The sequence below is a fragment of the Centrocercus urophasianus genome, unplaced genomic scaffold (genome assembly GCF_019232065.1).
Source record: "Centrocercus urophasianus isolate 14NV4802_14NV808 unplaced genomic scaffold, USGS_Curo_1.0 seq_11, whole genome shotgun sequence".
NCBI classification, from domain to species: domain Eukaryota; kingdom Metazoa; phylum Chordata; class Aves; order Galliformes; family Phasianidae; genus Centrocercus; species Centrocercus urophasianus.
In genome coordinates, this window is record NW_024884253.1 from 39991427 (window position 1) to 40003679 (window position 12253).

Here is a 12253-nt window from a genome sequence, read left to right on the forward strand (position 1 = left end):
GTATGAACCAGGCACAAAAGCATTTTCAGTTGTCACTTTACAGCTCTTCTTATCTTCAGCTCTACAGCAATGTGCCACGTCGGGCAGGGCTACCCTTGGACATACCAACTGCCTGCAGTGTGGGGAAAGGCAGCGTGTTGTGGTGGAAAGCAAAGAAAAATGCATCAGGATGAGCTCTCCGGTTCCCCGAGATGCTTAATCATGCCACTAACTGCTACAATGAAGATTGCTCTTGTTGAATATATTTATCCCTCAAAATTAATTTGCAGCACTTCTGCCATAGCAGGGTATACCATCTCCCTACAGAATATCGGTGTTTTTCTTGCATAACTGGCTGTTTGACAGCATACACACACATATATATATAGCATCCATGCACAAACAGTTCATTCTGCCCTGGTTATTTTCCCTGTCATAGCATGATTATTTTTAGCCCTCATGTGATCCTTCAGTATTTTCCAGTTCTGCTTTAGTCATCCTGCTCTCACAGAATATTTCAAACTAAAAAGTCCATCAGCCTTCAGTCCCAAGGATCTCTCACATTTTTAGCTTATATGTAAATAATTAATTTCATTAAGCTGTCTTCTAGTCATGCGTTTTTGACACTCCTCTCCCATACAAAAAGCTCTGATACACAGAAAACCTTACATAAGCCACTAAGCTGAAACCCTGACAACTGGATCAAAATTTTCAATTTGATCAGATGAAGCTTTTCTGGTTTTATTTTTTTCCTGAGAGGATTAGAACCGGCACAAAGAACAACATGCTAATATTTTAATCCCTTCCAATAATCATGATTCTACATCTGCAGGCTGTCTACCACTGCATAGAGAAAAGCAGGGGGCTGCAGGACACCTAAAAGCTCAGGGTGGGCAGATGGCATCCTATCCGAAAGCAGCTGTGGCCCTGCTGGCACAGAGCCCACGTTGTTGGGCTGTGCTGTGGGTTCACCCCACAGAGGATGAAAACACATTCATCTGCCAGCAGGGATTTGTGTCTACCTGGCACTCCTCGCTGTACCTGCTGCTTCTAGAAGAAATATATACGCGTTCCGAAGTCATTTTTCCTTCACAGCACTACCAAACCCTGCAGCAAATCAGCTCTGTCTCCTGAGAAAGATGGGCACAGGATGAGGGTGGCACATGAGATTAGATGGAGGAGCTGCTTATGCTGCCCTTATGAGCTGCATTCTCCTTGACCTGCCTGACTCACCAGCTGGAGTGCCTTCCAAAGGGGTATGGAAGGGCCTGCTGGCGTGCTCACCAATAAACACAAAAATTGTGTGTTTTCACACTTCTCAGGTTCTGCTTTGTGTTAATGTCATTTCACAAAATGAAATGAAGACCACACTTGGCTTCTGCAGAGATATAGATACGTGCCACTTTGTGGTATAGAAAGCGACTATCAGATACAGTGGGTCTGTAGAGATTAAGAGTCAGACTAAATCACCAAAAATAATCCTAACTTGCTGCTGCTACCTTTTAGGGTAAGCTTTCCAAGCAGCCCTTAGGGAATTGACCACTTTTTTGGTAACTGAATGACATTATCCTTGTCTACCTCTGAAAACACAGCATCAGAACTCTATTATGAATCATTAAAGAGATTAACACCTCCTCCTAACTTACTCCAAAACAAAGGTCTGGCAAAGGGCACCGGAATAGCTGTTGTGTGGAACAATACGAATCATCTGAACACATGGAATTGCTAGCAGCTAAATACATTATTCCCTTAAAATATTCGATCAGTTTGGATCATACATTCAATCAATTTGGATTAAGCCTATTTAAAGGTCAGTGACAAAAACAAAAATATTGTGTAAGTGCCCAGAAGTCTACTTGCTCCTAACACTGAACAAAAGATACATACCTGTCTACTGCACACTGCTTAAAAACTTCTATATGACATTAAAAGATCTGCTGGTTCCTTTGTATCATGAATGCATCTTTTAATTTTGTTAGTGATTCGAAATCCATTACAATTTCAAAGCTTCAGTGTTAAAATAAAGTGGGTGACACTTATTGAAAGTAACAACAAAAAAAGGCAAGATGTTATGGCACTCTGCTACTGGTGTTGGCAATTACTTGCTGAGACGGTGCAAGAGGTTGTTGTATCAGCCCACAATGTTTACTACTCCCATAACAAAGTCAAGCCAAACTGTGAAATTTAGCTGTGCCCCAAACCTCAGACATTTCACTGAAGATTCATGGCTGTAGAATAACAAATAACTGGCATTAAAGTTATAAACAGCCATTTAAATTATGCCATCTGATGTCACACTTATTCATGGGCATATATTCTCTCTTCATGACTGCATTACTGTGGAAGATGAAACTTAAGATGGGGTGGGGAATTCTTCAACCACTATAGAACTCAGCAGACCTCATCTTCTTGGGCTTTTTTAAAATAAATGGTTAAGCTTGTTTTACTCACATAAGTAGTATCACTATTGTTCCTGTAACATCTGTAATGAATATCCCTGCATTTCCAGTAAAGTGTGCACTTGCATGCACATAATAAATCTGTGACCGACACTCAACTGTTCTACAATGCAAGCAGCAATAAAAGCTAGAATTCTTATTTCACCTATCGTCACAGAGTGCCTACAACTCTCCCCCCTGCCTCAACGGAAATTAAATTAGTGTCCTGCCTATCATAAATCCAGACAATACTTAAATTAATAAGGAAGGAAGCTTTCCATGAAAAAAAAAAAAAAAAACCATCCGTGACCAAAAGAAAGTTGATGAAAACACACCACATATCTCAGTTGTCCTACTCCATGTTGAAGGCACATGGCATGCTCTCGTATGACCAGCAAAAGGACATGAGATCACTGCATTATCATCCAAACTGACTGGCATCTTCCATTCCAGCAGCTACTCTACCTCTCCAGAATTGCCACCTCCATTACCTTAATTGGGATGACGCATTTGTGACTTCAGTAAAAATAGACCACTGCCAAGAAGGATCAACAAGCACGGTAAATTCTGTATTTAATAGAAGTGTATTTTCCAATTTATCAAAAGAACCACCTGATGCTCACTAGGGTTTTTAGTTTTCAGAGGCAGTGCAAGATACCACGCAGGAAATTATAGCATACTAAGCCCTAGAATTCAAAAGCTTAGATACAAGATGACGCAGAAACAAAGATGTGAAGAAAACACAGTGATAACAGAACCACCATCACTTCAGAATCTCAGAGCAGCACTGCCCAGCTATTACGTGCTCAGCTTCCTGGGAGCACTAAGGAGATGAAGGCAGCTGGCCAAGTATGCCCACTTTTGACGTCAGAAATGGTCAGAGCAGATTGCTGAAATCTGGGTACGATTCCAGAGTTTAAGCCAGTCTAAACCTGAGGTTGCCTGATACCTGCCCCTTCCCTTTTGCCAACAACTGAGCTAATGAGAAGACAGGTCACAGAATTACATCAACCGAAAAGTAATCATTATTTGAAGATTGGTTTAGCATAAATAAGGCAAACTCAGGACATACCAATAAAGGAATTAAGAGTATGCGCGTGTGTGTTTCTGTATGTACAAACCTACACATCTGTAGGCAACTAACTGCAGCACCACTTGCTTAGTAGTTACTTAAAAAAAATTTTTTTTAATCTCTATATACCTGCTCTTCTGTTCACTTAACAAGTTACCAAGAAAAATGGCATTGTTGAGTGACCAGTAGTGCTCATATTAAATAAACACCAAAGACCAGGTTTAACAGTTTACTCCTGTTGCAGAAACACAAAGCAAAATGTCAGAAGACAGATGTATTTTCAAGAAAGAGCAATAGCTGCTATGCTGCTCACTTAGAAGACTGAGCTATAAACTGCCACAAAGCACACATTATTATTATTTTTCTGCTTTCTGGACAGCACATACAATTTAGCACCATGAAAAGAGTAACTTCAAAAAATTCACTGTGTTATAAATTTCCTGTTCTTGAAAACATATGCAAACAGTACAACCAGTGATGACTATCCTAAACGTCTTTTTCTCCACCAGAAGATATCACAACACTTATGCCAAGGGTTCTAGTGGGGGACATCCCAGAGCTGACAGGACTGAGCACACCATAAGAAGTTAACTTCTGACACGACAGATGCTAAGTCTATGACAACACAGAAAGAATAGCTCATGCACATGAGGTATTTTGGTAATTTCTAACTAGTATTTAGGTAAAATTGGTCACAGCTTATGATCATCTTCAGAGATAAACACAGAATTACTTTAGACACAACATACCTGCAGTAGGAGAGTTTGCATGGTGGGACTTTTTGGGCAGATTAAAGATTTGTTCACCAGGATCTGGTGGGGGAAGAGCATCTTGGCCTTGTCGAGCTTCCACAGGATCATACTCTTTCCCATCATAGTTAGCATCAAAGAACTTCTTAAACCACTGAATGAAATCTAAGTTGTCTTGGAAGCGTCCTTTGACCAGTTTTTCCACTGGAATTACCTGAAAGGTAGAATAAAGTTTCCAGTAATAAACCATTGATATTTTTGTATTTAAAAAGACAAACAAACAAAAAGCCATGCACACTAATTTGGAAATATATATATATATATATATATATATGTAAAATAGAATCATAGAATGGCCTAGGTTGAAAAGGACCATAATGATCATCTAGTTTCAAACCCCCTGCTATGTGCAGGGTCACCAACCACTAGAACAGGCTATATATATATATATATATATTTATATATATATGTGTGTGTGTGTGTGTGTGTGTGTGTGTGTATGTATATATCTCATAACTCTTTGTCATTGTTGCCCTACTAATAGCAAATTATGCTGGAATTGCAAGTGGTCTTAATGATTAATAAAACAAAGGGTCAGCCTTTGAGGTGGTTATATGCAAACCTTCATAACTACTGTTCCACAGAGTTACTCCTTTCCTATTGCAGTGGCAGCCGTGATTAACGAAGCTGTTCTGGGAGTAGGACTATATTCAGCTAAGTGGCAATTTCTGTTTTTGAAATTCACGTGCTGCAGGTGGGCACAGTAATGGTGAACAACTCTTCAAGAGATCCAGACGAAGTTTCTTGTTCTCTGCTGTACTGTCTGAACCAGCTTTTACAGGTCATGCTGAAACACCCTACATTTTGTAGTACATGTTCACTATGACTAACCTTGAAGTTTTAACCTTGTAACTTTTTTCCATTCTGTATATAGCTATACATAAAATGGTTTATTGATCTGAAAAACTTGACAGAAACATCTAGTAGAACAAAAGTGAGGCTATAAGGAACATCACTATCAATGTCCTACATATTTTTCACATAAATGAAGTCTCCAAAAGGTGACTGGTGGTAGGAAAACAGTGCAAGGAGATGGCTTTATAATGCTTTGCGGGAAGCACAAGCTTCCAAGATGCTGTGGGCAGACAGTGACTATGAAGAGAATGCTGCAGAAAGAGGACTGCCCTGCCTTGTTGTATGAAGTTAGCTTCACACAGCTAACTAAAGAGCTAAGTTCAATAGACATTAATACCTCCTGAATGCATTCAGTTATCAACTGGAAACAGAGTACCTAAAAGCATTATAATTTTCATCTGTTTCTTCAAGGTTAAGCCAACTGTCCAGCATTTTGTAAGTCTATGATACTGCTGTAACAATTCACATAGCATTTTGCATATCCCTTATTTGTTTCATTTGAGTAGAGCAAGTTTTCTCCCTATAGAGAAATAGGCAACGTTCATCTTTATTGGGCTTTGCAATGCTTCATTATCAAATCATACTGTAAATAGAAGCACAACATTTCAGGAAATGTTTAATGAATAATTTCTTCATGAAATTATTGTGGGACTTTGTAATAAGAACGTTTAAATTTCAGGATAAGGCAACACTAAAATCAGTGGAGAATCCTCAAATGATTTACAGGTACTGCATCTGTATAAAACTGCAAGAAAAGAACATAACTTCCATTATTCAGCACAAAATCAGTATCTTGTGGTTGAATAACAAGCCATTTCCTAAGAGAGACCTCCATTCCTAAACTTTACAGATCACATGCATTGGCCAGTCTACCAAATCACTGGGTATATTATTCCAGGTCTTGAATATTTGAAATTCCCTAAAGCCAGTTTTGGACAAGAAATGTGGAATATTTATAATAACAGTATACTTCCAGGTTGTTCTGTTGGAAATTCAGGTCATCAGTAATTTTATGGTATCTCAAATTAAAGCCCTGGTTCAGTGATGACAAAGAATTTCCAACAGATGGTATTTTACCAGAAGAGTCTCTGATATTAAGAAATAATGAGTTAAGCTGTACAACTCCTTATCGGACTTTATTATTGACTTTATCCAGTTTATACAGCTTGTGAAGCCTGCAATGACTGAAATACAAACACAGAATGCCTACCTTATCCACATTCATTCTTTTAAACGATGCTTGCAGAAGCTTGAAGTTGTGAATGTATTCATGTTCCAGCTTTGCCTGGAACTTTACTTTCTTCAAGCTAATACACCCGGGGAACAACATGTCCATGAACTGGCAGTAAGCTGCTCCTATAACAAGAGAATGCATTGACATTAATCCAGATTCACCCGGCTAAAACCAAATGGCGTTTAATGTCATTAACAGAAAGCATGAGCAGAAAGCAACCATGCTGAATAAGTCCCTGCTGTAATTCAGTCTAGCACTATGCATCCCAGATGTACTTGTCACATTGCTCAGTGTACACTGGATGTTCTCATGTAGTTTTTCCATTGTATGGATGCACCAAACACTTTTGTACAACAACTGAAGAATCACCACGAGTAACACAAAGCGCATCTCTCTTCTACTTAAAACTGACGTTCGTGGAGTCCCTTTAAACATTAGGACTATCCATATAGTGTGATGATTACAGCCAAAGTAGAGATCTCCTAGTAAGTTCCTTCAGTCTTCACAGTACCCAAAATTCAACCAAGATTTTATTTATTCTGGCAATTGAAGTTGGAAGCTATCCCATAGACTGATGAATTCCAAGGCAGTATTTCAAGATTACCCCAAATCATGATTGAAAAATAAAACTGCAAAGCTCCTGCCTGTTAAAATACACTAATCTTTTTCATCCCCTTTAAACCAAACATCGATAATGATCTTTATCACCTGTGAAAAGTGTTTGAATTGACTTTAATGTAGACCACGCAGTACTCATAGATTTCAGAAGCCAAGCTCCTAGCTTGGCAGCTCACTCAAAACAAGATTTCCACATTCAACTTTGAGAGCTATGTGAACTTACATATTAGTAAGCAGGGGTACGTGAATGTAATTAATTCAGCACAGAATGGCAAATATATGGAAAAATTTCTAAACAGTGTACTAAATACAGCCAATAGAGATAACTTTTCTCATATTCAGAGATCTTCCCTCTACATTATCGCATCACTGTCATTTGCAAAATGTCTACTGCTGACTCAATTAAGTGTTTTGAAATTAAAGCTGAAGACGTTTGAGGGAATCAGAGGATCACCAATTTAAGTTCTCCCTCAGAAAAGAGTTTGCTAGTCAACAAAATGCTTTATACTTCAAGACTCACTAAGGTCCATATCTGAAGCAAGAGGGCACAGGCTTAACACCTCCACTTGAGCACACAGGCCAGGTAAGTCAGCACCCAAACAGTCACAAGTTAAATTTGACTCCCACAAAAAGGACTCCTGAACACTTAGTGCAAATCAGTTTTGATAAACTTAAGTGTCCAAATCTCACCTAACAGTTCAGGACAGTATCTGTGAAAACTACTTGATCACCCTGCCCATGCAAAAACCAAATTAACAAATCAGACACCTGGTTTGTCTAGTTTTGCAGGAGGGGCAACAATAACTGAAGCTCAATGATATTTTTCTCCGTGGGTATGCATGTGTTTTGGCAGGACCAATTTTACACATCAGATAGTTCTCATTCTCTGTGTCCACCCAAGCTCCATATACAAAGGGTGACAGAGCTTGTAACTCCTCCAAAAGAGGAACAGAGATTCGGAGTCAAGTCTAAAAACACCTAAATACTGATATGAAATTTGATAAGCGACTTAACAAGATCAAGCTTGAAAATAACTTCAATTTTAAAAATTCTCTTCATGTTGACTAGCTTTGTGAAGGGAAAACTGTTAGAAAAAATAATCTGATTTTCCAAGGACACCTTGTACTTAGTTGTTTGCAGTGGTTTTGATAAGATTAAGAATCAAAGTAAGATATTCCCTAAAGGGAAAGAAGCCTTCTGGCAAGCTACAAACATGAGATGACACATTTGCATCTTCTTATAGGAAGCTATACAAACAGAATTAGTAATTCAAAACCTATCCTTAGCAGGAGAACTGGCACATATGCAGCAACAGAAAAATGACATTACAAATAAAGGCATGGATATACAGATACTGCAAGGCTCAACTATACTTATTACTATTTAATTTCATGCAAAAGGATTATTATGCAATCATTTCATGTTATAAATTGAATTTGTTCCCAACTCTGCCCTTTCATCCCACCCGTATCTCAATTATAAAGTTTACTCTGATATCTAAGTAATTGCCTGGAGGCCTTGAAAATGCACTGTGCAACCTTTCATCTACATCCTTTTAGAAAACTGGAAACCTAAAATGTTCGCATGAGATTTCCTCCTTCTGCTAGTGATGCAAATTCCTCTTGCATGCCTTTAGATAGAGTCTGACTAGACTAGAGACTTTAGTTAAGACATTTCCTCGTGTTTCCTTGTCCTCGTGCAAGTAGTTGTTTCTGTATTTTATCAGCCAGGAGGTGGTCCTGGGTCTGTTCAGTGCCTGAGGGCAGAGAACACTGGCATGCATCCATGTGACGGTACAAACCCCGTCTCTGACACAATAACCAAGCCTGCTGCCAGACTGCTTCCCCAACAGGAGGATTTTATTACAGCAGCAAACACAGCTTATTAAAATGCTTCTTTCAGAAGCGCAGAGGCAACATGCAAATACAGACTGAACTCAGTTCTGCAAAGTACAAAAAAGAAACTATTTCTGACTCCCATATAATAGAAAAGAAAGTTACAGGTGTCACTACATTTAACTGGGACTACTAGATTTTGGACATCAAGATTACATATATATTTTATACAAAATAGGCATTACTTATTTAAAATTTTGCTCCTAAGGCCTGTGGCTGTCACAGTGCATTAGGATGCCTGCATGGCAGAACCAGGATGCTGCTTTCAACACTGTCAACTGTTGAGGTTTCATAGAGGCAGCAGGAGAAGCAACCTGACAGAAGTAATGCAAGATCGTTGTGCCTTTGCTTCTTGGCCCCAGCACGCATACATGCAGTTCCCTGCATACTGGACAGCACTTTAGGAATATTCTATTTACCATACAATTGATGTTTCAGTGTAGCTGGCCAGAAAAGGAGTATTTTTAACTCAACATCAAGAAAACAGCAGTAGGGATGATGACAGCATGGTTTTTGATGGATACTTCTTGCATAATTTACATGGACAAAATGGGTTTTATGTCACTGTATTTTATTTAAGATTTAAAAGCTTCCCTGCATTTTCTGATAAAAAGCAGCAGCCTTTTCCCACAAAAAATGAAAGAACAACAATAACAACACAGCCCAGTCTCTCCCACACCAAGACTAACAAATTATTACCTGTCTAGAATTGCTCTCAGAGTACATCTGTGTCTATGACCAAAAAACTTGTATATATTTAAAAATCTGCAAACACACACACACACAGATACAGAAATAATGTGAAATCTCTTCAAAAGCTGGATAAAAACCACAGCTGGTAGCACTGGGGAAGAGGGATTACTGAACGTGGGAGACACGCTGATGTTAAACCCTCCCAACTCTGTATTAGCCAACAAGCAATTTTGAATCCAGGCGCAGAACCCCTTTCACTTTTCCATCTAGAACTCTGACGCAGCCACCAATTACAAGAGATATTCACAGGCCAGAAGCCAAAACCAACTTGCAAACACAACTAGCGAGCGGAAACTCCATGCCTGCCTTCACAGTGCAGGACACAACAGCAGCTCAGGGGGCTCCAGCATCCTGCTGGCACACCGACCATGAGCACAACCATCTTCACTGACTCCATTTTAATATTTATAAGAAAATAACAGAGTGGAGAATCTCAGCAGTGTTGAATCTGACCGGCAGGCTGCTGCTGTCTGAAGGGAGCCTTGTGACTCGTTTACTACTCCCTCCTCTCTGGGAGGAATCTGGCTGTGGCCTAGATTGGAGAGCCGGGCAGCATCGCTGGCTGTGGTTGTGCATAGCAGGCTGTGCTGTGCATGGCACTGGGCTGGGGGGTGGGCTACTGGCCAGGCTGAGGGCAGCAGGGGGAAGCACATCTGGGGCAGTGTTCAGAACCATGCCCAAGTTATTATTTATCTCCTCAAGGAGGAGCTGAATCAATCCTTCTTATCCGATGTACCTCTCTGTCCCTTCATCACTGCATCACGTGGAGGTGAGGTCCCTCAAAGTCATGGAAAATCACAGCAGACAGCATGGGAACACAGAGGAGCTGTGAAAAGGCGGGGCCTGTCTGTGTGGTGGTAGGCTTTAGTTCAGTTCTGCTGTCAGAACTGTGGCAGAAAAAGCTAAGTTGCAAACTAGAATTTTGCTGGAAATGTTTAATAAAAAAATTGGATCTAAAAACAGCATGTGATTCAAGCCTCAGCCAGGCCTCAGTTTGATTTTCAGGCACACATTTTTGGAGAAAAAAAAAAAAAAAAAAAGAAAGAAAAAAAAAAACAACAACAAAAACTTATTTGGGAAAAAGGCCAATTGCACCTTTTTCTGTAATTACAGTTATTTGCTTCAAGGATCCTTTTTTGTTCTTTGCTTCAAGGATTTGTTTTTTAAGATTCTCTAAAAATGTATCCTGTCACATTTGACAGAAATTCCTTCAAATTATTTGTTCACTCCAAAGCTGCCACAAGCTAATCAACCACTTGGAAAATGCAGCATGATTCCCATGCGTGTTAGTCATCAGTGCTTCAGCTCACTGGAGCAGCGTTGCCAACACGGATGGGAAAGTGCACACACCCAGCACTTCTGTTGCTGAGAGAACAACAGAAAAAGGCAGTAACTTATAAGGAGCATGTGTGACATCGCAGTGTTCATGAGAAATAGGGAAATAAATACAAAGGCCAGCAACCAGTGTTTGCAGTACAGCAGCACTTTTGGCTTTTTACCTCCAGCTGCTTAAAACTGTGTCCTTAGAAGCAGATTAAGGTAGGCACACAGCAGGTTTTGATGTAAAACATGAGCCCATATCATGACACTTACATCTCAAATGTGTTCTTCTATTCTGCCACTGTCTTTTCTTAAATTAAAAAGAAAAAAAAAAGTCAGTGACCACAAAGTTGTGTTACCTACAGCTGTGTTTAAGCACCCTATTTGCAGCACCCATATGACTGAGGACATAGAGCAATGAATTCTGCTGCTCCATTGAAAAAAAACAAAACACATTGATTTAAAGAGGTTTCAGCCCATTTCCTGGAGAACATCAGAGCCCACTGCAGTTTACTGCCTGCTTCGTGGTAGGGAAGCCAGATGTGCATCAGTGAAGCAATGCTGGCGTGAGCTTTGCCTTTTTCACTAACAGCCTGGGGAGGGCAACTTAAATAAATAAATACAAGTGATCCAGATGAGAGTGCAGCCCTGCTCTCCTGCAAAGAGCTCTGGGAACACAGCTGGGGCAGCAAGAGCAGAGTGAGGACCTGCATACAGACACTGCAGAAAGCAGCATCCAGAAGCACTAACGCAGAGCTGCATGCTTCTGAATTGAATGTGCTTGGGAAAATCCTAACACATGGGGCATTCGCATGAGACAACTCAGAATATTCACTGATCTTTTTAAATAAAGGATTTTGGAGAGAGGCTTCCCTGGTGTTAGACTGCATATATACATATATACATATATATATATATATATATATATATATATATATACACACACACATATATATATATATATATGACTGTTAAACATATAAATCATCAAACTTCTCAAAAATTGTAAATAGCACAGCTTTTCATACTAAGTTTTTAGTAGTAATTTAGTTTGGAACTCATTCATTTGCAAACAAGCAGGCCAAAACAATTTCAGAAAACACTGTTCCCACTTAAAATAGGTGTGCAACCCAACTTGACTGAAAAAAAAAAAAAAAAAAAAAAAAAGCCACAGGAAAATCTAGCAATCTCTTTTTAAGGGAGGGAGAGGAAGCAAGCAATGGCAAGTGACAGCATTATGAGTAAACACACAAAAAAGTAGAAGCCTTGTTTAAATTTGA

General features: G+C 39.5%; 1 protein-coding gene across 2 annotated transcripts in view; it reads right to left on the reverse strand.

Moving 5' to 3' along the window:
• Nucleotides 1-12253, reverse strand: part of MAPRE2 (microtubule associated protein RP/EB family member 2) — a 51771-nt gene that overhangs the window by 17237 nt on the left and 22281 nt on the right. For both annotated transcript variants that reach the window (XM_042808683.1, XM_042808684.1), the window contains 2 exons: nt 6364-6509; nt 4239-4452 (listed from right to left, as the gene is read on the reverse strand). In XM_042808683.1, coding sequence (XP_042664617.1) covers nt 4239-4452; nt 6364-6509 — 360 coding nt within the window. The remainder of the gene's footprint in view (nt 1-4238; nt 4453-6363; nt 6510-12253) is intronic.